We start from the raw sequence: 27089 nt of genomic DNA on the forward strand, positions 1-27089 counted from the left end.
GGTCCTTGCTTGGCTTGTCAGCAGCAGTTAATATGCAGATGTCATATCTTCTCTGGCTGCTGCTAGACTCCCATTTCATAGAAGAAATTCTGCTTGGCTCCCTTTGGGTTGTCTGATATTTTATATTTAATGTTCTTCCTTCTGTATTGTCCCAGAGAAGAATTGCTCATTCTCTTCCCATAGCCTCCCACCCATAGAGTTTCAATCTTTAGTTGACAATGCCTCCCAACTTTTCCATGAAAAAATTCCCATTAGTCCAAGCCTATCCTGGACAAGTTCATTATTTAAATAATAAATAAGATCACTCTCATGACTTAATTTTGAGGAATTGCATCACAAATTGCACAGTTAGATTTAACTGTTTCTAAACTATGCCTTTTATGAATTTGCTCACATCTTTAGCTCTGTTTTAAAGCAGCTAAAAATCTTTTACAGCTTGTTTTAATTTCCTAACCCAGACTTATTTTTCACATTTATACAATGAAATGTACATGATAAGCTAAAATGTTCACTACCAAATATGGTGTTGTCACACAATCAGTAATTCAATTATATCTTAAAAGAAAACATAAATAATTTATAGAGATTCAAAACACTTTTTGGTTTGTATAATTCCAAATTAATGCCAAAAGAAGTACTGCTTTCTGGAAGTCAAATTGAATGAAATTATCCTCAAATTCAGCTGTAATTTTACCTTAATGCATTATAATTCAGATGTCAGCTTTTTCTTCCATAATTTGATTCTGCTTGGCTATTAGGATCACTCAGTGCTTACTCTGTTTTATTGCTCTTAGATGAAATAAATTAAGCTGTGTAGCAATATAAAAGATAATATTCATTGTTATAAATTTGGTATTTACATGAATGAAACATCTTAAATTCCCCCTTCATCTGTTTTAAATTAAGTATGAGATTTAAATCACTTGATCTGATTGAGAGCAAGCACTGGAAATGAAGGGACTGTGAGCAATCAAAAAAGCACTCTGAGATTCTGATCAAGGCATTCATTACTGGTGGTGGGAAACAGCAGTAAACAGTAATTGATTGCATTATGGAGAGTGTAGAGAAACCTGCCATGAGAAAATATTCTATTCATAGCCTGAGAATGATTTTGGACAGGTGGGAAAGGGAGAGTAGTATTTCTAATTGCTCAGGTATGGTGGTTGCTATCTCTAGTGAAAAAGGAGTCTTTGGATTTATGAAAAGGAGGCAGTCTGGATTTAGGAAGTGTGTGTGATAAATTTGTATCCAATTTTAAATGCTAACTTTTAACTAGGAATATAATAATATATTTAATTTTAATAATAAAACATTTCCTTTTAGCTCTGATTTTCTCCATCTGATTCCTTATAATCTTCAATAATTCTTTTTATAGGCAAAAAACCCCACAACCATGAGGTAAAAGAATGCATGGCCTGAAACTACTGATAGAGTCAATTAAATGTATGCTAACTCTCTCAAGGATGTTGTTTACTCCAGAATAACTCTGTCATTAATGAAAATGAAACCTTGCTTCTTGCAGACAGCCTTCTGCCATGCAGTCTGAAATGAGGAGTGAAGACAGCTTCAGTTGTCTTAGTTTTAGTGTGTCTGGTAAATTGCTGCATTTTGAAAGACAGTGATTCAGACTTTTACACAGATCAGTTACTTACAGCGATTTAGAATTTTACACTGATCAGTCACTGATGATATATTTTGGATTCTAGCTACAGTTATGGTGACAAGTGGTTTTAATGGAAGGAAAACTGTGCAACACCTGTTAGCTGCATCCATTTTCCAACTCCTGCCTCATTCCTAATGTGCAAAGAATAGTATTATCTCTTTTTAAGTCAGCATTAAATTGTCTTCTTGTACAGCCTCTAAATATGTTACCACAGAGGTACTTACCTCTCCTGACATTCTCCAATCCCTGTTTTCTTTCAACTCCAGTTCTGCCTTCTGTTGTAATTTTTTTTTTTTTGGCTTTTCAGCATAACATCTCTCTGGTTTAAATTGGAAGGGAGAAATCTAGATTGGATATAAAGAAGATTCCTTACTTTGAGGGTGGTAAAAGACTGGCACAGATTGCCCAGAGGAGTTGTGGCTGCCCCATCCTTGCAGGTGTCCAAGGCCAGACTGGATGGGGTTTGTAGCAATATGGAATAGTGGAAGATGTCCCTGTCAATGTAGCTGGGCTAGATAATCTGTAGAGGACTGCTCTGACCTGAACTCTTCTGTAATTCTATAATTCTGTAGTATGCTGGATAGCCTTCCCAGACAAACTCAGCATTTTCATTGTTGCAGTCTTCAGATAGGAGAAAATAATTAAAAAAAAATATTGCCTATTTTTCCCTTAATGGAATAACTCATCTCCACAACTGTGGTGCTGTTTTTCCCCTCCCTGTGTTTTCTGTGCTCAGACATTTCAGGCAGAATAGCAAAATAGGGGGGAAAAAAAAGTTTTGAAGAAAAATGCCATAAAGCACATTTTAATTCAAACATTTCTTTTGTGGCAATCATCGAATATAAAGGTTCCTGCCTTCTTCCCTGGCAGTGTGTGTGCATTATTATATAATCTATATTTGGCATTGCCTGCAGAGTCCCTGGGCAGTGCTCCAGCCATCCTCAGTGACACTGCTCTTGCATCACTGGGTTGTGTAACAGACACTTAAGTCTCAAGCAGCCCTTTGAAGCAGAGCTTTGAGCCAAGCCCCAGAGAGCTGCTGCCTTTCCAGCACTTGACTACTGATGCAGTGCTGTACCTGTCTAAATCACCTCTTGTACTGCAGAAAATCTGAAAAAAACCTTAAAAACAGAAAAGCAATCTTTTTCACTTCTTGACGTGAAATCAGAAAAATCAGTTTATTTTGTCCAATTAGGTTATTTAATAGTACAGAAGGAAAAGGGGGGGGTAACTATACTGTGGAATACAAGCCCAGTTACTCAACAGTTTACTACATGAATGATGGAATTCTCAGATGTATTTAATGCTCTTCAGTTATCTTTGAAATTTAAAACTCCATGAATGTGCATTAGAAATATATCATTCTAAGCTCAAAGTCTCTGCATAGTAGAGGTGGGTGCTCCATATTGTCCAATATTTTAAAGTAATTTGATCTTTGGTTAGATAGTTAAACTTATTTCTTGTCAAGTAAGTGACAAGATGCTGTATATTTATTTGTTTATAATGTTAGAAGTATTGCAAACCTGATTAATTGATAAAACAGTTGAGCTTTCATGTTGATGTTCCACTGAATGTAACGAGACCAAGATTTTTCAAAGCCACTGATTATTAGTATGTACTTTAGCTTGACAGCCTGACCTAGCACCTGCAAAATGTTCATGCTGTGAAAACGTGGTGCTTGACAGCATAAATTATAAATGAAGAGCTAGTGGAAGAAGTGACAGACTGATGAGGTGAAACAGAGAATTACAAAGCTCAAAAACATTAAACTGACTGGCTGTGTGGAGATTTAATCAAAGGAGATAAGAAGCATTTTAACATCATGAATATGAACCTAGGAGGTATCTCTGGGAATATTTGTCATGAATGTAACAACTCTTGCTTTCTAAGAAGTTGCATTTATTTTGGTGTATTTTTGAGGTTCTGCATTAAAATAAAAGAAAACGTGTATTATAGCCAAAGAGTAACCTCATTTTCTGAATTGTGTTGCATCCTGGAAGATTTTTTTTTTTCATATGATTTCTCTAAACTCCTGCTCTGTATATCATGGCCACTTTCAGACTACAGTAGTAAGACCAAGTGCATTAAATATTTCACTTCTCAGGCAGATAACTTATCAAACAAATGAGATACCACTTCAAGAAGCAAAGCAAAAAAACTGATGTATTTGCTCAAGAGCTTTTTACACACTTGGAAGTCATGGCTGCTTCTGCTTTGATATGCCCTCAGCTTGTGGCTCTGCTGATGACTTTCCTTATCTACTGACAGCTAAAGTCATTACTAACCACATTACCTGTAACCAGCAGGAAAAACCCCAAATGTAGCTTTAACAATCCTCCTCTATCCTTTGTACATCACTTGCTTTCTTAGGTGTCATTATTCATACATTCCAAGTACAAGACTTAATCCAAGTACTTGCTTAATCCCTCAGCCCTCCCAGGTGAAATGGGGAGGAGTATAAAAAAAGTAAAAACCTTGTTGGTTGAAGTAAGTAAAAAGAGATATAAAACCTAAGAAAAGCAAGTGGTGCACAGCACAGCTGCTCATCTCTCACTGTCCAGTGCCCAGCTTGACCACTGATCAGCCCCTCACAGCCAACACCCTTCAGATAACTCACTGAGCATGATGTTCTGGGGTATGGAATATCCCTTTGGCCAGCTTGGATCACTTGTCCTGCCCATGCCCCCTCCCAGCTTTTTAGCACTGCCAAGCATGAGACTGTGAAAAGTCCTGGGCTTGGGGTGAGCATCACCCAGCAACAACCCAAACATTGCTGTGCTACCTTTATTATTCCCATACAAAATCCAAAACACAGCACTGCACCAGTTACTATGAATAAAATTACCTCTATCCCAGCCCAAACCAGAGACTGGGACATTAGGGAGATCAGGGAGCATGTATTTCTGTTTCAGTATGAAATATTAACTTCATCCTGTTTGTGTGGCAATGCTATAGGTCTGGAATGGATAATAATAAATGTCCTGTCACTTCTGGAGGCCCATTTGTGTGTCTTGTGGATGAATTTTGAGTGGTAGTTCCGAGTACAGCTCTGCAGCAGACAGAAATTGAGCAGCTGTGCTTTTCCACCCTCTGCACCACTTCATACAGACAAGTTTAACTTTCCTGTTGGCTGGGAAAAGCAGGCAAGTCAGGATCTGCCATTTCTTGGTTGGATGTTTGCTTTGCTTTCTGCATTGTATCTTTTCTCCCTGCAAAATAAGGATGAACCTATATCATTTTTTATGATGTAAAATATGGACTGCATATAGATAAAATTGGATTTAGCTGCCTGGAGTTAAAAAGTTAGGCTGAATTACAGAAATAGTAGAAGATGGTGAGAGAGTTGTACAGAGAGTGGCAAAGGTTGGCTTCAGTGGGTGGGTCTGTGCACTGCAGAAGAACCCTCCTTTGTGTTTCATGTCTGCAACTTCCCTGACACTTGTTCCCATGTCAGGTTTGCCTGTAGGTCAGAGTTTCAGACTCCCAGTTCTTGCTCTCAGCCTGTCTGAAGCAGCTCTGCAGATCTGAACACACCACCCTCAATGGCTCTGCCAGGAATCCTGCACTGGTCCCTTGTTTTAGTTCTTGAGCCAGAGATTCTCAACCAGCTCTTCACAGAGCTGTGCTGCCAGTCAAGCACAAACTTCAGTTGCTTCAGCCTTTGATTTAAGATTTATCTCCTAAGATTTATCTGTTCTGTTCCTCAGAGTCACCAAGCTGCTTATTTTTCATTATGGTTATTAAGTGACTATTTGAGTAAGCAGTGGCCATCTGTCCTCCCAGTCCCTATTTGTGACATTATCAGCTGTTCCCTTCAAAACTTCTTTCTTTAAAGGGATTGCTGTGGAACACTCCACACTCCACATTTCTCACCCCACTTAAAAAGAGACAGATTATGAGGTTGAAAGGTGTTTCTGTATCAACCTTCCCAGGTATGCATTGGGAAAAGGCAACAAACCTTTGCAATGCCATTTCATTCTTTACTATTAGAGAGGCTGCATCTTTGGATCAGGGCAGGGCAAGGAAGAAAGGGTGCCTAGGGTAGGTTTGATTATGCCCATGAACTCCAGTGGGGAGTTACTACCCCCCTTAAAGAGGAATTCCCAAAAAGTGTGGAGTATAGGAGCAATAGCCATTGTGTTACTAACTTCATAATTAGTTTGCCTGACAGTTATGCATAGGTATTGTTACAATTTTCCAAGACCATTTCTGTGTTGAGGTGGTTTTTTTTCACTTACTGATGTTGTGACATTAGCTTTTTGTTCATTTTATCACCACTCAATACAAGTAATAAAGCAAAAGATGTGAAAGAAACTGCTTGTAAGAATGCAGAGTTAAAAAGGTTAACAGCAAAGTGAAGAATATTAAATTTAGCATTAGTCCCAACCTAAGAGAATTGGCTTCAACACACAAGTCATTTACCAGTGCAAGGAAAGATAAATCTGTTTGTCTGAATTTCAGTTGTTTCTAATTTCCCTAATGAAGATATACTTAGGTTAATAAACAGGGCTGACAAAACTGTCAGGTATTCGTGTTCATTTAGGAAATGCTGCCCAGTAATCTACTGTTGACATTAACATGATGGTGAATTGAATATCAATTAGTATTTTCAAAGGAGATTGAAAACTATTAAATAGAGCAGCTGGGCTCCTATCATCATTTTGTGATTCCTGTTTTTATCAGGGTTAGCTCTTAATCTTGCTGTATTACACAGGTGAAACCAAAAGCATAGAAAAATAATACAGCTCTGGTGGTGTTTTCTGGTGTAGAATTATCTCACTTCATTTTAACAGCAATCTCTGCTGTAAAGGAGTATCTTAAAGCTGAGTCAATGGTAAGAACAATTGTTTCCCTGGCAGATAATCTCCTTTTTCCCCGTTTCATTCTTTGTGAGCAGCACATTAGAGCAGAGCAGTCTGCCTCTGCCTGCCTCGTTTCTGTGTTCACTCCTGTCCTGCAGGGCTGACATTGCAGAGCTCAGCTCCCTCTGGTGCATTCCTAACTGGGAGTTCACCCCTCCTGGCTGAGTGATGGATTTCACAACCTTCTGCTTTCCTTTCCCATCTCATCAACAACATCACTCTGAAATCCCTTTGACACTGCTCTTGGGGAAAAAGCTCTGTTACAGGCTAGGAGAGGCAGGGCATTGCCTTCTCATTTTCCATTCCACAATTACCTGAGGAAAACTTGGGGCCTCATCTTTTTCTGAGGTAAGCCCATTTATTTTGGATGTGAGTATGATTTCTTCTTACCTCAGTAGTTTTATTTTTTTCTTGTGCTGATGAGTAAGGCTCACATGGGAGAAGCAAGTGCCTATAGGAGACCTCAAAATACAAAATGTTTACAGCTGTCTTAGAGAAAAATAACCTGTTGTGTGGCAGAACAAGTAGTTAAGATCTAACCATCTATAATTTGGAATTGTAACTATTATCCTAGAAAGATGTCAGTGCAGAAATTGTCACATGTTTTTGCACTGACAGATCTCTATGAATTTGGTGCCACTGAATGGATCAAGTGGATTTCCAAGGATTCATTTGGTATTGGTGAAATAAAACTTGGAATCCACCCTTCTGGGGAAGACTGAATCTTTTATTGACTATTACTGTGTGCTTTTAACTGATAAATTGAATTTCTCCCCCTGGTTTGATATCTTTGCCAGAGTTATAGACAGGGATAAAAATAATGGAAGGAAAAAGAATACAAAATTTGACTGTTATTTCTTTTGAGTACATAGATTTGTGTTTATTGAAAGTAACTGTGTCTGTCTTAAGTGTTTATAAATTGTAGATTGCAGCAGTTGATTATCAGATATTTTGATAAATGTTTACAGTATTGCAGTTGCTTATTGTCCAGTGAAATGGCATTGGTAAGAGAGTAAAAATGCTCATTAAAACATGTGTGTAGTTGGAAACTTTAAACCCTGAAGTTAACTTAGATCTTGCCAATTTTTAAAAAAATCTGCTTTGAAATTATACTTTCAGAAAGACAGGTGTAACTGATGTAACTGAGGGGTCTGGAATGGTTGGCAATGCTAATAATGATATGAGAATAAAGGAGTTTGTGTTGATTTTTAAAGTAAGAATGAAAGGAAGTATGGAAAAAGGATGTAGTAAAACTGAAACATTGGGTAGGAAAATGTTGGTTTCCATTTCAGAGAAAGATGAGCAGTAGGGTTACAGCAGCCTTCTCCTTCTCCTCTAAGGAGAACTTGCATCTTTCCATATGGAAAGGATCATTATATTTGCTCTTAAATATGATGAATTTTCATTTCATTTAAAAAATTATCTTGCTAAGAAGTAGGTAAGAATGTGTTCTGGGAAAAAAAAGGTTGAATGTAAAAGGTGGGTGGTGGATTTTTTTTCTTTTTTTTTTTTTTCCTAAAGAACCATTGTTTTAATCCTGTTTTCTCAGAGTCACAGGATTTCAAATTATATCTATCAAGGAAGTTGTAGGAAACAGTAAAACTGAAATACATAACTGAATCAAACATGAAAGAGGGTAAATTATTCCTTAAGCATCTTTATGTAATGTATGGAAAGAGAAATGGGGAGAATTGGGTTTTGAAGATTCTCACTGGAAACCTCATGTAATGGAATAAAACAGTACCAGGATAAAGACAGGCATTTATCCAATATAACCCCATCCAATAGCATTGAAAACTTCTTGGCACTAACAAGATAAATGTATCATGAGTAGGATGTTGGGTTTAGTACATGAAAAATTATTCTGGCCAGTTCTCATTCATCAGAAATGAATTTTAAAAGTGTTTGTGTGAGTGTGCAAATCTGAGAATAAGAAAGGTGAAAGGGGAAATTTCTTTTAAAAGTTCTTGATTAGTAAATCATTAATAAGTATAAAAAGGCCAGTTTTCAATAATAGCTCAGCCTACATTGCCAGTAACATGAAAACAGAAATTAGAAATATAAGCATTTCTCATAATTAATGGAAAAGAGAGGATACATGTGGAAATTAGCACATTAGAAAATAGGTAGTGTAGAAAACTGAAAATAAAAAGTATGTTAGGTAAAAGCTGAAGTCTCACAACACTCAGGATAATGGGAATTTCTTTATTGCATTATGAATAGAAATATTTGAGTGAATGGTATTGAACTATTTTTAGAAAGAGGCAGAAAATAATGTGTTTGAAATCGGGAGAATCAGAAATTAGTGATTTTTTTCTTATAACATGAAGAATATGAAGTACTCCCCATCTGGTGTAAATAGTTCTCTTCCAAGAGTCCTGAAAGAATTGGCTGAGGACATCTCTGGGCTATTGATGGTAAATTTAATGAGTTTGGGGACTCAGGGAATTCAGGAATACTGGAAAAGCAAGTGTTAGAGTTAGGGTTTGAAAAGAAAAAGGAAGCACCATTAACCAGGTAACTAGATTTTTATAAAACTCACATTTGGAGAAGTCATTTATCTCACCCACTGTGCCCCAAGGCAACAGAAGATTATGCAGAAACCAGGCCTGGCTGAGTTCAAGGTGCTTTAAAAGCCTCCTGGAGTGGAGATTCCCCAGCTTCCCAATTAGTCACAGCTCTCCCTCTTCTTTACAATTGTAGGGTAGCAAGGATTTTCTTGGAGTCTGACATGAAACTCTTGGAAATGTTGAGGAGAGTGGAAGGATTACTCTCTCTGTTTTGCTGGCTCTAATCCTGCTTATCTCAGGCAAACAGCATTGTCAATACTTTGTTTACTCTCTGATTTGCTGTGACTCCTGTACACTTCCCTGGCAGAGCTGCTATCTAAACAGGTGCTCCTCATACTTTATTACTGCATCTCATTAATCTTGCCTCTACCAGATAGCTGTTGCATGCAAAATAATGAAAATTATGGAAAAGGATTCAATTGATATGTGTATAATGTATGCCAGTTTATTTGGTTTATGGAAAACAGGTCTGGTCATAAAACCAAGCATTTAAATAACTTTTCCCAGTTGATTGCACGTTAATTACCAGGGTAACTTGGATATTGCAGATCCCCTTCTTCTTTGTGTCTTCCTCAGGCAGGCAAGCCACAGCAGTAATATGTTGAGATTTTTTTATGCTAAAACAGAGTATGACAGTCTTCTGACAGTTAAAAGCTTAATTTTTTTACTAAATAGGTTAAAAAAACCCCTGAGATCTAAGAAGCTTTATAGTCGTTTTAGTGACTGTTAAATCACAGAATTTGAGATATTTGTTATCTACAGTCAATATTCTAACATTTTTCGTGAAAACATGAAAATAAATATAAATTCAATACCTGACAAAAGAACAACAAGTAAAGAAAGAAGGAGAATGTGTAGACAGGGAAGAGCCTTTATCACTTAGTAAAGGTCAGCCCTTGGAAATGGAACTTGTTTTAGTATAAACAAGTGGATTTTTGTACATTTAAGAGCAAAAACTTAATCCAGACTGTAAAATGATGAAAAGGAGTGCATCTGTACAGGAAAGTGATCTTTTAGAGTAGAAACAGACTGTGAGTGCATTGTTGCAGCAAAGAGTAGGCTAATGTGACCTTGGATATATAAACAAGATATAAAAATAGCCAGGACTCTTAATATATATTGTTAAAAGGAATGATTTCAGAATACTGCATGTGATCCTCTTTTTAAAATGAAAAAACTCATAAAACCTGAAAGAGAGTTTGGACACTTCAGAAGAGAGCAATAATTCTCTTGAGGGCTGGAAGTGAGAGACTTCAAAAGCTGTGTTTGCTTTATAAACTTTGCAGTCAATAATAAAGTTCTCAGGGACAAAAAAAAAAAAGGTGCCAGTTTTGCTAATTTCTGGGGGTCATCTGTAATGCCTCCTTGCTGAAACTTTCAGGAGTTTTTGGGGTATCCTTTACACAGTACAGATGAGATGTTTCTGAGTCATTAGTGCTGTCTTTAGAGATTAATGTCTGTGTATGGATCTGCTTTCCTTTCAAATCTTGGGCTGTACCCACTCTAGAAGTAACAGTGAAGTGTCTAAAATGAGCCCATCAAACTGGGTGATCCTATATCAGACTGTGATTCCAAGAATTTGGCCAAAATCCTGTATTAACTGTGTTAATTTACACATACTCTGTCTGGAGATGTGTGAAAAAAGAAGAAAATAAATTGGTGAAATGAATATTTGGAAGGCTTTTTTCCTTAGTTGTACAGACATGATTGCAGAGTTCATCTTTAGAAGATTATTTTGGAATGTAAATTCAAATTCCACCCTGTCAATCCTAGGAGCTCGGCTCATCATAATTTTAGGTAAAACAGTTTCCTTGGGACAAGGTAAACCTCTGAAAAGATTAATTTGGTTGTAAAGTCTAATAATAGCAGTGTAAGATAATGTCCAGAAAAAAGGACACTGAAGCTCAGTATGACATAATGAGTAATAATTATACAATATATATTAATAAAGTATGTGCTGGAAAACAAAGCTAAACACTTCTGAGAATGAAATGTGCAGTTAATTAAACAATAAGCTTACAGGTGTATGTTTAAATCTCTATTTTATTGTTGGGCAAGTGTTAGCATCTCCAGTTCAGTTATTTAAGAAAGAACATTCAAGTGCTAAATCTGAGTTCTTTTTTTATCCAAAGAGTTTTTTTTTAAAGGGTCTTTGAGTTCAGTTTGAATCTTGACATGACTTTGTAATGGCAGACCTAAACTCTTGTTCATGGGGCAAGTTTTAGAGGCATCACCTCAGAAAAGTGTCTGCTAAAAGTGGAAGTTGGATGTCACAAATGTCAATAACATTGCTGAGTCTCAACCAGTGTACTCAGAGCTTTTCCCATAAAATATTCACTGCAGCAGTTCCAGACACACTTCTGTTTATGCTGGCAGCTAATAGCTTGTTCATAATGGACTCTTCATTTTTTTTAAGAAGGATGGAGCTTTTTGTGGCATACAAAGGATCATAAATAAGTAAATGTAGGAACAAGGGTCAATAAATATGATTTCATGATCCCATTAGCATTTTAGGGAATTTTCTCATTTTAAGCATTTTAAAAGTAGTGCCCACCATCTTTTTTAGTCTCTTTGCATATGAATTTCCAGTTCTTTTGAAACTTCTTTCCCTGTCCTGCAGGCAGAGGGGAAGCCTCCACTCCTGTGTGTAATTCAGATGTTTACATGCTGGCATTTCTCTTAGCCTGGAGCTCTTTGGCAGAGGGAATTTTCTGCCATAAGAGCTGAGAGTTGGAAGCTCCTTAGCAGTGCAGATTTGTCTGCCATCAGGGCATAGGCTGCTTCTTAATCATCTAATTTATAGATAGCTTGGGTGTCTCTGTCCCGCACTCAAGACATGTAGACATCTCCAAACCTCTGAAGTGTGCAAACATTTTATTGCTTTATCTGTGTCCTCATTTGTATTCACCCTGTTGAATCCACAGCTTCACTGGAGTTTGTGTTTGCATAAACATAAGGTTTACTTGATCTTTCAGCATTTGCACATTTTTGATTGATGATTATTTTATGTCTTGTAATACAAGTGCTGTTGGAAAGACAATATTTTCATTTTTGTTTTCATTTCTGGCCCTGAAGGTAATACCTTTCTAGTTCTGGTTAGTAGTTGGTTGTTTGAATTCTCCAGTTAGAGAATTGTCCAATTGGTTGGATTTTCCAGTTCTTACACATTTGGTAGCTACAGGCAAGAATACGTGAGCAGTCAAGAGTCTTGGTATGTCAAAAGTATCAAAAATTGTATTTTAAGAAAACTCAATTACTCATTGGGAATTATTTGGTAAATGTATGTGAGGAATATTATTAGATCATGGCTTGACTAAATCTAAACTTAATATACTTTCAGTGATGAATTTACTCTAGTTTTTAATTTTTTAACATATAGCTTTGAGCCTTCAAGTAGTACTTGATTAGTTCAGGCAAGGAATTAATTAATTCAGGCACCACTGAATAAATGAATTAGTTTTCTTTTCTGTATTTTGGCTCTTGTTCCACAGAAGTATTAATTTTGAATACCTGGATGATGTTTATTAAATTGCAGTCTTGCTACCACAAAAACTGTAAAACTGAAATGACATTTCAAATCCTAATGCTGCTCGTAGAAAAATTTATTTCAGCCTGCAGATCCAAAGGAATAGCACTTGACAAAGAGCAAAATATAACTTGAACTCAGATGGAAACTAAGTATAAAACAAATAGTCCATGTTTTCTGGGTGGAGGGAGGATGGGGGAAGAGATGGAAAGAAAGAAATAAACACCTAAGATGAACTGAAATATTCTCAGAAACCTGCTGAGCAGTTGATCCTCTCTATGAAAAATAAATATGTAAACCCAGTTTGTTTGTTTGTTTGTTGGTTTGTTTTTGGAGGTGACAGATCCCCAGTAGATTATAACTTAAATTTTTACACAGGAAACTTCATAACTTAAAGCTTTACAGTGGGAACTGCTGCATAAAATGTCAATTGGGAAGATGCTTTTTTGACTCTTCCACAAGAGCATGGTAGCCTGACACAACTATAAAATACTATGACAGCTGTAAATCACAGCTTTTTAAGCAAGTGGAAGACAGCAATAGTCTCAATGAGGATAGTGATTATTTTTAAAAGAAGTAAAATAGGGATTGTAAAAAATGGTAATTTATAATCACATTATTCACAAAGCTTCATACAGTGAAGTGGTGAAGAAGGGGAGAGCAGAATACTCCTCTTTGTTGAATATATTTTTAAAATGCCATCATTTATTTACATAAACCATTAAGCTTTTATGTGGCTTATGTTGAGCTTTTCGCTTTCCTGTAAGTCTGTTGACAAGACAGCAAACTTCAGGTTCAGGTTAAAAGTCACCATCCATTCAAACTTCTCTAGAGGAGCTCTTAGTGTCACCAGTACAAAAGAGAAGGGAAGATGCTGGGTCAGGTTTTCTCTAATAAGCTGCCAAGTTCAGTATCCTTGCCAAGGTGCCTTTTCCATAAGGCAGAAGAACATGACCTGGCTTCTGCTGCTGCTGTACTGCTTTATAAAAAACACATTATAGATAGCTGTACATTGATTATTTGCACAGACAAGAGGTGGAAGAGAGCACACTGCAATGTAAACCCTGCAGATGTGTGGATAGTGGGATCATGTTTCAAACTGTTTAATTATTTTTTCCCATCATTTAACCATGCAAAGGAAAACTGGAATTAGTGGGATGTAAGAAGGAACTCAGCAGTCAAAAAACACCAACTCAATAATTACAAAAAACTGCCCTGTATAGTATTTAATTTTGTGTTTAAATCCTAATACATATTTCTGAAGTTAGAGGGTTGGATGAAACAATTCCATTAGAGGGCAGTAGTACCTGTGGGTAAAATGTCTCATGTGCTATATGTATTTTGTTTAGCATCAGTGAATGGAAGTAAAAAGGAAGTTAATGTAATTTAGCATTAAAATAATGCAGAAACATTTTGTTATATATAATACTGTGCATCCTATCATATATCAGAAAACCCAACATGAATATGAGAGAAGTGATGCAAAATATATGCAGCAGATATTAGCACTGTGATACTCCATCCCAGAGAGAAACTGAAGTAGTTTGTCCTCCTGTGTTCTCAATTTATAAATTACATAACTTTATTTCTGGGAAGTTTATGGGTTTCATTTAAAAAATCTTGCTTTTGAAACTGTGTATTTTATTACCTTTAATGCTGCAGACTTTCCAGATTTCCAGGCAAGGGGTTGCAGAAATGTGCATGTTTGATCAGCATGTTTTCATGGTTAAACATCAGTAGTGTACTGTGATTTGGCAATGTTATCTGCAATAGATTTAGGGGGTTTTATGAGTTTTGAGACATTTTTTAGGTAAGAAATGCAATCCATGAAAGCCCAAATAAACCTGGCTAGCACAGAAAGTTCAGTACTTCCTATTTTAATGCTTTGCTGTGTCTAACCCAGGCAATACCAAAAACAACATTTCTTTTTCCATTTTCAGTTGTGTTACTTGATACTACAACTGCCCTCGGAGAACTAGGATGGAAAACATTTCCTTTAAATGGGGTAAGTCTCTCACCATTTTGGTTTTTTTGGTCTGGATTTTGGCATTTTGACACTCTGAAAGTTAATGGCTCTTGTATAATATCCTGGGTGGATATTCTTGCAATATAGACTTGTCTGAAAGATTTTAGTTGTTCTTGGGACTGGAGCTGCCTGTGTTGTGAGTAGGAATTACAGATGCAAGAATGACATGAGTACACATTATTATGTCCTTCTCTTGCTTTTCTGAATACTAAGTATCTATCTTCCTTTAAATCCAATTCTAACTGTTACACATCATAAAGTTTCATATGTAAAAATTCCTATGCTGGAGGAATGTATTATGACCTTTTTTTTGTGAAACAAAAGTAAAAATAATTTTCTGGTTTGCAAATTGGAACAAAAATTTTATGGTTTAGGTGAGAACCAGTATAGAATTTAGCCTCTGATAATATGGTATCAGATTGCCTAAATCAGAAAAATGAAAACATTAATAGTGTCTGTTATCCTTGGGGACAGTGAGCATGGGGTAGAGCAGCTTTTTTACACCATAAAGTTCAACCATCAGTGCTTTGCCAGTCTGGCAATTTCAGAACCTGGTTTTATTCTTTCCACCCAGATAAGATAATGCTCTGTTCTGGAGCATTTAACATGTTTTGCATCAACTTGTATTTCTGATGTCACTGTACATACTGTATATGAATTATTTTTATACTATCTTGCATTATCTCTTGATTCTTGTGTATGAGGCATATAATGACTTGCTTCTCTGAAATGAGCTCAGAGAGAAACATCTTGTTCCATTTTCAGTCATTTTATTTGCCATGTTCTGTTCCAGAAGGAAGTAGAAACTGTCTACCCTCAGCACCTTCATAATCTGTTTTTATAAAATGCCTTCTGTGTCTTTGCCTTCGGGGATTTCAAACAATATGACATTTCTTAATCTCAGCCTGTTTCAACTTTACAGATTACCCTTTTTCTTTGTATTCCTAGGAATAATTTCCATCTCTCACAGATCCTTCTGTGTTTTACATTTTGTATGCACTCTCATGCTGAGTTATAATTCTGAAAGTTTTATTTCTTTTAAAAATCACATTCAAGGCAAATAATGTCATACACCACAATGAGAAATGAATCAAGGAATTTTTGCTCTAGGAAAAAGTAAGGACTGTCATCTACCATGATGAGAAAATCCAGTGAGGAATGTTTTGCTTGAGCACTGGGATGAGCTCCCTTGAAGTGCACAGTACATTTGGAAAACATAAAATATAATTGCAGTTATTGTGTAAATTCTTAAAAGCTTTAGGCACAGTATACAAACACAAAAACGTGTGCACTCCAAGTAATTTAGAACACAGATATTATTACATGTATTTTTTGGTTGATCATACATGCCCTAAACAATTGTTTTGCAGTGTTTTGGGTGTCTTAGGGCCTCTGCTGCATATTAAGAACTGGCAGCACTTACTAGAATACATAAAGAAGTTTACATTTCAGTAAGAACCTGGGATTCAATTATTAAAATATTTCCCAAAAATGTACAAAGTGGTTTGGGGGAAAAAAGGAGCTGGAGTAAATATAGGGGAGAAAAGTGATTTGTAGCATGAAATCATAGACTCATTTATATTGGAGAAGACCTTTCAGGTAACTGAGTCCAACTGTTAACCCAACTCCTCTGTGTTCACCACGTCCCCAAATGCCAAATTCACACACTTTTTAACACTTCCAGGAATGGTGATTTATATCCACAGTGCTACCTAATCTGAGTTGTATCCTAATATAATCCAGAATATGGCACAATCACTGGTATGATTGAGATTATCACTGTGGGGATAAGAATCTGTTTTGTCCCATGATGGGCACATTAGGATTTTCTTGTTTCCTGAAGGAGAATGACAAGTTTTGAATTGTTGGTGTTTTTTGAAAGAAATTATTGTTCAGATGCTGTTGAAATCTAGTGTGTTACTTTAATCAAACTCTTTTTAAAGTGTTCATGTAGCGTTTATGTGTGTAAGAAACATGTCATTGATATATTGATATACATGATAAAATGTTAGGATAATGGGATGATGGGTTTTCTTGAGCCTGTGACATTAGCAGAAATAATAAATTTACTGGCATACTCAGTCACAAGGAATGTTTCCATTAAATTAAAGAGCAACTGAAATAATAATGCTGGGGATTTGGGTAATATTGATTATGCCTTAGAGATTTTAAACAGGATGGGGTGAAGTGGGATAAAAAAATCAGGAGGTTCTTTTGGAATTTGCAGAATCTTAATCTTTGCCTCCCAGACATTTTATTTATAGTACATTCATGATATAATCTTTGTAAAATTGGATAATATTTGTAAGCTTTCAGCAGTTTTGGTCATCATTGAGCTGCAAAGATAACTGTCTTATCCGTGTCTTGGGAATATAATATGTGATTTTGTTTTAAAATTTTCTTCCCAGCTATTTGTGCATCCTTCCTGAAGCATGAGAATGCAGTAGCTTTTCCTAACAAATGTGGTTTTATTTTTCCGTGTATTTTGAACAGGTAATAAATTTAGTGCTTAGAGCTACAAAAATGCAGCATAAAACATTAATATCTCTGAGGTCAATAGCATCAACTTTTGTTGATTCCAGTTTAGCTTCTTAGTGATGGGCTGTCTAAAATTTCTACCTTAATAATGGACACATCTGATACTTCCTCTGTTCTTTGGATGATAGTTCAAAGTGCCCCATTGATTTATGAAAAAGCATGCGGTATGAAAGGAGATCTTCACTCATCAAGCTGTCACTCCATAACCTTGAAAATACAGAACAGAGCTTTGGGTTTTCTTGATTAGTGCAGAGAACAGGATGACACAAGTTCATGTGTTTCAGTAGGGGATTGAATGGGAGCTAGTGGGCACTGTCAGCTGATCAAGTGCATGTGAAGCAAAATCCAGCATTCTAACCATAGTCAGTTTGCTGACCTTGGGGACACAGTTAGGTACTAGGAAAGAAATGAAAAAACCTGGAAGTCCAACTGAAATGCAGTGTCACATCAGCAGTAATGCTAATATAATAACATACTTTGTTCAACTGCAGCTGGTGGAGTTTTTCCTTCTGTCTTCAACATAACTTTAAATAAATTCTATTTATTTCCCATTGTGTTAATCACTGCAGCACAATTTTATGAGCAAAGTTTGCTCAGAAGCTGTGGTTTGGGGACTGCTGTCTGTAAGGGCCTGTCCAGTCCTGATAAATTTCTGCCATAGAATCATAAAATGTCTGGGGTTGGAATGAAGCTCAAGGATTGTCCAGTTCCAAGTCCCTGCCATGGGCAGGATGCCACAGGACCACATTGCTCAAACCTCAGACCATCCAGTCTGTCCTTGAGCACTTCCAGGGATGGGGCAGCCACAGCTTCTCTGTGCAACCTGTGCCAGGGCCTCACCACCCTCACAGGAAAGAATTTCTTCCTAATATCCAATCTAAACCTCCTCTGGTGCAATTTTAGGCCATTTCCTCTCACCCTGCCGTGTTCCCTGGGAGAAGAGACCAAGCCCTGCCTGGCTACATCTCCTTCCAGGTGGTTTTAGAGGATGATAAGGTCCCTTCTGTCCTCCTTCTCCCCAGGCTGAACCCCCCAGCTCCCTCAGTGGCTTCTCATAACACTTCAGCTCTTCCCCAGCTCCATTCCCTTCTCTGGACATGTTCCATTCCCTCAATGTCCTTCTTGTTCTCAGGGCCCCAAACTGGACACAGGATTCAGATTGTTTCCTCAGCAGTGCCAAGGACAGGGGGACAGTCCCTGCCCTGCTCCTGCTGGCCACGCTATTCCTGCTCTTGCTTCAGGATGCCACTGGCATCCTTGGCCACCTGGGCACACTCTGAACAGCCTGTGGAACAGACAACTGCACCTGTGTGGGGAGATGTTGCAGGAGTAGCAAGAAGCAAAGTTTGAACTGGGGATGATTTTTTGTAGGTAAAAAAAAGCCCCAAACATCTGAAAGTCCAAGTTCTTCCCCCTATTACATCAGTTCAGCTGTGGTAAAGATATGTAGCTACATCTGTGAAAGTTCACCAGCAGAATTTCAGAGGTGTTACAGGGGCTGTGGTTTTAATAAGATCTTTAATAAAAGGTAGGGATTTAGCTGTCAGAACATTTAACAGGGATGAAGGGAAGGGAAGGAAGCAAATCAGATTTTCACACAAGATGGGGAATTTACAGAGATGACATTAAGAAAAAATATTGGCAGTCACGTATTTGTGCTGTAATTTGGGCATAATCAGAAACCATCCTCTGCAATGCCATATTTAGAATCCTTTTTGACAGTCGAGTCATTATTTGAGGAAAAAGGTTAAATCAAAGGGTAAATTTTTTGAGATTAATTTCCCTCTGCAGAGATTAAACAATTAGGCATATCCATGATCCAGTTAAATGCCTAGGAAAGCTTTCTTAAAGGAGTTGCAGTTGCTCATATGAGATGACTTGCTTGTGAGAGTCCATTTTCCATGTTTCTTTTAGAAGCATCTCTTAGACCATAAAAGCTTTCCTTGAGAACTGAATGTCCCAGGAGCTGTCAGTGTCCAGGTAGATGGGTGTATGTCTAAATGTTTATGTTTTGCCTGTATTTCCTGGTAAAATGGCAAAAAAATCTTAATTTTCTTGGAAAACCCTTTGGCCACAGGATTAGCTGTGGCTGTGCTGGGTATTTGAGATGGATGGATGGTAGCATGATCATCAGAAATAGGTAAATTCACAAAATTTGCTAGGAACTGTAATGAGATAGCATCAGTTTTTTGTACATACACTTGCACTGTATCTTGATTATTTTTGTGTGGAACATCTTATTGCAGATTCCACAGAGGCTTGACTCAATACATGGCCATGTTGTTATTTGGATACAGCAAACACATTTTTGGCCCTCTGTGCTTGCCACTGTGCAGTCACAGATCTAAACCATTCCTAATCTAAATAATGACAAAACCAAAAACCTCAACCTCCCAGAAAAAAAAAAAAAAACCACCAAAAAACCTCCCAAACAAACAAAAACTAAATACAAATCTACAAACCACTTTCAGGGAAGCAGATATAATGGAGGAGGATTACAAACAAATTTGTATGCTCCAGTACAGAACAGCAATATACTTACAGCTCATATATAATCTGTAATAGTACAGCATTAGAAGCAGTCTCTGAACTGCTCAACCAAATACAATTTATTGTATTTTTAGTGTATTGTGTGGTAAATCTGAACTTGCTGATAGTAATGTTGCATATACTTTTTGCATTAATTTTCCATTCCTGTTTAATTCAAATAGTCTTGTGTACATACATACTTCTAGTAAAGGCAAAATTTATTGTATATATTGATTATTTTTCAATGTAAATTGCATATTGTATAGGAAAAATGGGCAAAGAGTGGCAGTAGCAGTACTTCTATTTTCTGTTAAGTTTCTTATTTTAGGTGTGAGAACCATTCTAATTGGTGGAGAACAGTAAATATGTAAGTATTTCAGTTGTGCAGCCTCAAAGTATGAATGCTAATTCTGTTTCGGGTTTTTTTTAAATAAACTGGTTGGAAATTTAAATAAATAAGAGTACTGTGCATGAGTTGCACATTGATGCACTCAGTGCACAAAAAATAACTTTTAAGTCTGTGTAGGCTGCACATTCACCTCTTGCATTCACAAGTTTAAAATATTTTGGCTTACCCAAAAGGGCAGGAAGGAGAAAACAAAAGTTTCAGGTTTGTTTGTTTGTTTGTTTGTCTGTTTTGTTTGTTTGTTTGTAGAGAAGGAATTGTATTTTGAGAAGGAAAACACAGTGGGTTAGAGGAGGAAGAATGGTTGATTTAAGTTTGGTTGGACATCTTTTTAGCAGTGTTGGATTCCAGAATTTTATGGTTTCTATCATGCAAATATTCTGAAATTAAAAAAAAATTCACTCATATGTATATTGCAAATTAAATATATTTTCTGTTATAATTCAGCCTTCATTGTGCAGACACATGGAGCTCACAACTGAGTGTTGCCCTCAGTAAAAAAATCAAGGAAAAGCCAGAACAAAATAAAGTGGAAGAAATGCAGTATTTATGGAAATACCAGGTGCATACTGAACACCTCTTTATCTGAGCCATTGTATTTTCAGAGACTTCAGAACTGCTCCACTGAACTCTTGGGAAATACCCTTTGAAATTCCTGTGTGCTTAGGAAATGGTCTCATAAATGTTAAAGTAGGTGATAAATATCTCGGTATTCTGAAAAGAAATCTCTCTGAATTGTTCCAAAGTCACAATTTTTTTTTTTTTTTTTTTCCAAGAGGAAAGGTTAAATTTGCAGCAGCAGAAGATATTTTACTGTCTCACAACCAGTTGCTGCTTTTTACTTAGATGCTGTGTTCAGTAATTTAGGGCAACTCTAACCAAACTGCTGCTTTCTTTTTATCATTTTTAGTGCCAGGAATAATTATTATTCTAAAAGTGTGTCTCCTATGTATAATGAAAAACAAAAGAATTAATATATTCTTAAGGATTTGCAGTAGCCTGACCTTATATTGGAAGCCTTTACTTAGACTTAACAGAAAAGAAGTCTAAAAAAAAAAAAACCTCAAACTATGCCAACTTTACTTTTGAACCTTTTACAGATGTTTAAATACATGGAATGAATTTTTAAAATTACAGAGAAGTAAGCAGATTATCAAGCTTGAAGCATTCTCTAAGCCTCTTTTACATACTTAGGCACACAGAGTCCCTTTTGCAAATTGCAGTAAATCATTTATGTTCTGATGGTGCTTTAAATTATAGGATTATAGGATATTTGTGGGTACCAGGAGTTTTAACCATTGCCAGGATGAAAATACAGTATCCAAGCAGTTTTTCTGCTCCACTGGAGTTCTCACCAAGTGAGAAAAAAAATACTCCAGCTGGATTGGAAGTGTGGTTATTGAAGAAATTCTTCTCTGCTTTGCCTTCTCTGCCAGGAGATGTCCAAACCTCTGAACCTGAAAACCCTTCTCTGAAGAACAGCTAACTGAATAAAGTATGCAGAAATTGCTAGTCCAAAATATAGAGAATTGTAAACTTCAGATTTAAGAAGATACACTTTAGGCAGTAATTTTCTCAGAATTTAATATCCTGCAAAGTGATCCAGGTGGGTACAGAGGCCTTTACCACATGGATTATGTATTTATGTAAGCAATCCTAGCAGAATTGGATACTTTTCACATAATCCTACCAATCTACTTCAAAAAGTGGAAAATAGATAATTTGTATATATGTCTATTGGCTGCTAATAAGGAAACATAATTATTTTTAATAATCAGAATTCCATGGAGAACAAAATAGAAAGGAACCCAGTATAAAATACATGTTTTTCTGGATAATAACTTATAACTGTATTTTAGATTTAAGAGGATAATCCTCTGCCATTGTATTTTATCAAAAGAATCCTATCCTAGGAGTTTTAAACATAATACACAACTTGCAGAAATAAAGTGAAGGATTACAAGGGCTGTTGAGATGTAGAACAGCATTTGAAGAGCACAGGTGTTCTACCTGACCTTTTGTTTTAGCTTTTAAGAAGTCCAATAAATGTTTCTTTTAGATTTCCTAGTAGGGTTAAAAGCTGGGCATATTGTAGAGGAAGTAAAAAAAACCAAAGTTATCAGTCACAACAGCAGAATAATGTGATGATATACTCAATATGGCTTTGTTCAGTGATTTCTCTCCATGTCTGTTTGTAGTTTTCATCAGCTTTCCATGCTATAAGGAATATTCCCATTTTCTTAATTTTCTTAAGGAAGAACTCCAACATTTTGTTTTCCCTCTCAGCTGATAGATAGATGGATACTCTTGCCTTATGCCTGTGACCAATAGGTCATGAAGTGGTGAGCAATAGAACTTTTTATTAAAGTTCATAAAAATTGGACAGAAATGTTGTACCATAGGTGTTACTGCATCCTCCTGTTGGTTCTTGGCATGCCAGAAGAATGCTACTAATAATTTTATATCAAAGTATTTAAAGGCTTGATAAAGTTCATTATTAACAGTAGCATAACTAAGGAGATTGCTTTGATTCCCTTTTTCATGTAGGCTAGGAAGGGGATTGACTTCAGCTCCCTGATTCTTGCCATGATGATTAAGGGGATTTGTTTAAACACCCCATTTCATGAGGTATAGCTACTGTAAAAGGATTAGTTTTGGATTCCACTTCTATGTGGGAAAGCTAAGGGGATTAGCTTTAGCTTTTCATTCCATGACAAAATAACTAAGGGCAATTGCTTTCACTGCCCATGTGGTTGCATCAAGATTTGTCTCTTCTTGTTTCAGTTTCTTTCCCTCTGCTCTTACTGCCCAAAGTCATTTGACTTGGGGCTTTCTGCCCTCTTGATAGAAGGCCCACTGCCCCATCCTGAGCTTTGCTGCTGGTAAGGAGAACTAAAGAGACTTCATGAAATCCCATGTGCTCTGTTCTTTTCCTCATGGAAGCTCAAATGTTAGAATTCCTCAGGATAAAATCAAGTGTAGGAATTGCCATAACTGATAACAGTGCTAGTCCATGTAATGCAGTGTTTGATTTATGGCAATGAACAGGACCATGAGCTTCAGGTGAAGGTCTTGAGGGACTCTTTATGCTGCCCATTGGAACAAAACTGGAGATTTTTGACAAAACCCAACAAAGCCACTACCTGAACCACGAGTGGTGTGGCCAATTCAGTGCAGCACCAAATCCACACCAACAAGAGCTCTGTAAAGGCTGAATTTGTTATCTAAGGAGAAAAAAATCCTAGACATGAGTTCTGTCAGAAACTCTGCTTGCGTTTCTGCACAGCTTTGCTCCTATGAATACACCAGTCCCAGGAGAAAAAGCTCTCTGAAGTCTTTGTACCAAATTGCATTGTGCAGCCAAAACAAATTAATATTTTCAGACCACTTAAAAGCAAGTAAGATGTCTACATGTAAATTCAAAACAGGCACTTCATGCACAGCTAATGAAATTATGTCTGAGTTATTAAATAAACCAGGATCTGTGCCCTGGCTTTGAAGATGGGTATCTCCACAAAGCTGATTTAAATACTTGTTCATACCTGAGCTTCTCTCTGACTGGGGAATGAGCAGGATTTAGTATATAAATCCAGAAACTAATGAGGTCTTTCCTTTGGCAATCTATTTTTATGTCTTTTTTTTTAATTGTTATTTACTTGTATAGTGGAATGCTTGAAACTTTACCTCACAAAAACCTTTAACATGTTGATCTTTAAAGGTAGAGGAATTCCATTTGAAGTGAAGCTTAAAATAAAAAAAGGTTTTTAAATTTTCTAAGAAACTGGCTTTGTGTAGCCATCCTGTGTCAGAATAGTCATAGATGTGAGCAATTAGGGGAAAAAAGCAGATGTGAGCCATTGCCCAGCCCTGGCATTAGGAGCAGGGTTCTGAATAGAATCCTTCCAAAACCACTTGCTTCTCTCCCAGTATTTCAATTCTCCACAATGGAATATAGCAGGACTGTTTCAGCAGCTGTAGTTTTGAGCTCAAAAGCTGCTTATTTCTACAATGTGCAACCATTTGAGTTTTATATATACAGTCATGACTGTATATGAACATGAGATGTGCATCTAGATCCACACTCCTCTGGGATTGCATCAGCTCTGGCCCACTTGGAGTTGTTCAATTACCTGTTCTGAGCTCACAGCACATTCTGGAATTTACTTCACTCTTCCTGCTGCTCAGTAAAATCCAGTGTTTGAATTTGTCTCTTCAGTGCCCTACCTCAGCTTTAAATTTCCAAGGTTCTCTTGCTGTGGCATTTTCCCCTTTGTTTCTAAAAACAAAACACATCAGAAAAATTGGAAAAGAAAGCTGAGTTTCTATAAAATTTTACACATTTCTTGAAGAGAAAAAGAAAAGAAAAATGCAATGGAGAAGTTCTTTCAGAAGCACTCACCTGCAGAATACTGTATATCTTTAGTCATTTGTGTAGTAGATAGTAGTATGTTAAGACAAACATGCAGCAAACCACCTCAATAAAAATCTAATTGTCTGTAATGTATTTCAGGTAGCAGTGCCATGAGAAATTTGACTTTATCTCAAAGTCTTGCTGATTTACCCACAGTATGCAGTCAGTGCTTGATGTACATGAAAACAATCAATTTTTTTTTCCTACTTGGGTCAGTGCAGGAAATTTCCTGAGGGAAAATGTATTGTTCTTCATAATTTTTTTGCTTTATATGCTGAAGACTGTTTATAAGGTTGAAGGATTTTTTGCTTTGACTGCTGCAGAAGAGCCAGGATAACAGGGTAAGAGTTACTGCAGTGGCTTTGATCTGAATATTCCCTCCTCATGGGAATCATCCTGAATCTACAGCCTGGTTGCCTCAGCTAGAGATCATTTATAATCTGTGATTATTACATTTTGTATCTCTAGACTCCCTTGGAGTACTGTCACTTCCTGCATGTATTTTCAAGTTATGAATGAATATACAGTAAAATAAAGGGATATCAAATTAATCACAAGCAATAAGAAATTTTGTGTAATAGTAAAGTTTGGATCTTTATTATAAAGTGTTGAGGCAGGTTTTTCACTGCTATCATATTTATCCCTTTTTTGGATAGTACTGTTGTACATAGCAGGACTTTTTAAAATTCTCATCACGTGTTTTATGTCCACAGAGTTAAAGTTAGTCAGAAAAATGACAGAACTTCTTCAGAAGAGAAATTTAGACACAGGAGCATTTACTAAGGGTAATGAATTGTAGCTTTGGTTGGTAAAATGACAAAAATAGAATAACAGCATGAATTTATAAAATAGAGCTATGGTCAACTGCATTGTTACAGAAAGGATAGAGACCTAGAAAACTAATTTGACTTGTCCTCTTCAACTGTTCCATTAAAAAAGGTGGATTTTTGTCTTTTTTAATATCATTATTTGTATTTTCACAAAGTAAAGCAACTAGTAGTGATGTGTTGGGAGTAAGTAAAAAAAAAAACAACCTTCCTTTGGTTGCCTTAGTTCACTTGCCACCAACCAATGCAGTACAAGAATGATTTAATATTTATATGAATTGTAGTCCAAAATCACCTAGTACTATAATGTTCAGTGAACATTTCAATAAAATTTTATAGTTGTGTGCAACTTGTAACCTACATCCTGCTAATATGTAGGTTGTATTGAGGTTAAAATACTTAATTATATATTCTGACTAAACAGGATTTCGTAATTTTAGTTCTTGTAAAATTATGGAAAAGTATGTTATTAAGATTTTGGGTTAAAAATCAACTAGAGGATGCTTTTGGAAATCTAAATTTAGCTAAAACTAAATACAGATGTTGTAGTTGCTATGTAGAACTGTAATATTTTCAAAGGAAAATGCAGTAAGTGCTAAACCACACGCTAAGAAGCAAAATACTTTGTTGAAATCACTCTCTTCCGTGATTTTAGTGAAGAGGAAATGAATTAGCTTCTAACTTGTGGTTTATGAATAAGGTCAAGGATATCAAAGAAACCAGAAATATTTCTGGAGATTACTGTTTCTGTGCAATTCTGAGGGTATTTTATACAGTTTTCAGTTACTTTGGGTAGATTTTTTGGCTTTCTTTCCCATATGTTTTCTTGATGATTTCTTGAAATTTCACTTCATTACAAAAGTTGAATATTTAATTCTCATTTTTGGCCTTTTCTATTTGCACTGATACATCAAAGCTGTTTAAATTTTAGGAATGGTACTTGGCAGAGAACATGTAAAGATGTTGAACAGTTGTAAAAATTTCCAGCAGAAATTTCATAATGTTTTAGGTAACCATGACTATTTAAAGCTTAATTAAAATACTATATTAAATGCAGAGAACATTTATTTAATTAGCTGGGGACTTGTTAATAGCAGTAATGGTATCTCATATAAATATCTGTAGATCATTTGCCACGATCATGTATTCTTGAGCTGTGCTGCCTTTTATAAATAACCATTATTTTCAAATTGTTATAAATCTGGCTTTTTTTTTTTTTGTATCTGCTGTCTCACAAGTTTTCTGGCTGCATTTTCCATTTCCTTTGGCTTCTCCTCCCTTCCAGTCTGTCAGCAGGCTTGCAGCATTTTCTTCTTCTTCTAGTTGCATTGCTCAGATTCCCCTCAGTGTTCAATCTGTTCTGCATTCCCTTTGCCACGTTCTGGGCTGCACTTGTAATCTGTCCAGACACAGGAACTGACAGCTGGTCATTTGGAAAATGGGACAACCAAGAAATTGTGGTGACATCAGCTTAATGGACTTTAAACAACAAAAAAAGACAAACCATAGCTAGCAAAATTTAATAATAAAGTGCTTCATTGATTAACATAAGTATTAGGATTGAGTTTTCTGAGTCAATAGTGAAATGTTGCTTTTTTAGAAAATATTCATATCTTGCAATTAAATATGTAGACTCCATCTTTATACTTTCACCAGCATCTCTAAAATACCCTCAACTACAGCCAGCCTTTGAAGTGAAATGAACCATTTATCAAACACTGAGTGAAGATT

General features: G+C 36.4%; 1 protein-coding gene across 1 annotated transcript in view; it reads left to right on the forward strand.

The window, feature by feature from the left end:
* EPHA6 (EPH receptor A6) overlaps window positions 1–27089 on the forward strand; it is a gene marked incomplete at its 5' end in the record, with an annotated part of 346119 nt that overhangs the window by 12170 nt on the left and 306860 nt on the right. Inside the window, one exon of the mRNA XM_079308574.1 lies at window positions 14562–14626. Within this exon, the coding sequence (XP_079164700.1) occupies window positions 14562–14626 (65 nt within the window). The remainder of the gene's footprint in view (window positions 1–14561; window positions 14627–27089) is intronic.

Source organism: Erithacus rubecula (genome assembly GCF_903797595.1).
Source record: "Erithacus rubecula genome assembly, chromosome: 1".
NCBI classification, from domain to species: domain Eukaryota; kingdom Metazoa; phylum Chordata; class Aves; order Passeriformes; family Muscicapidae; genus Erithacus; species Erithacus rubecula.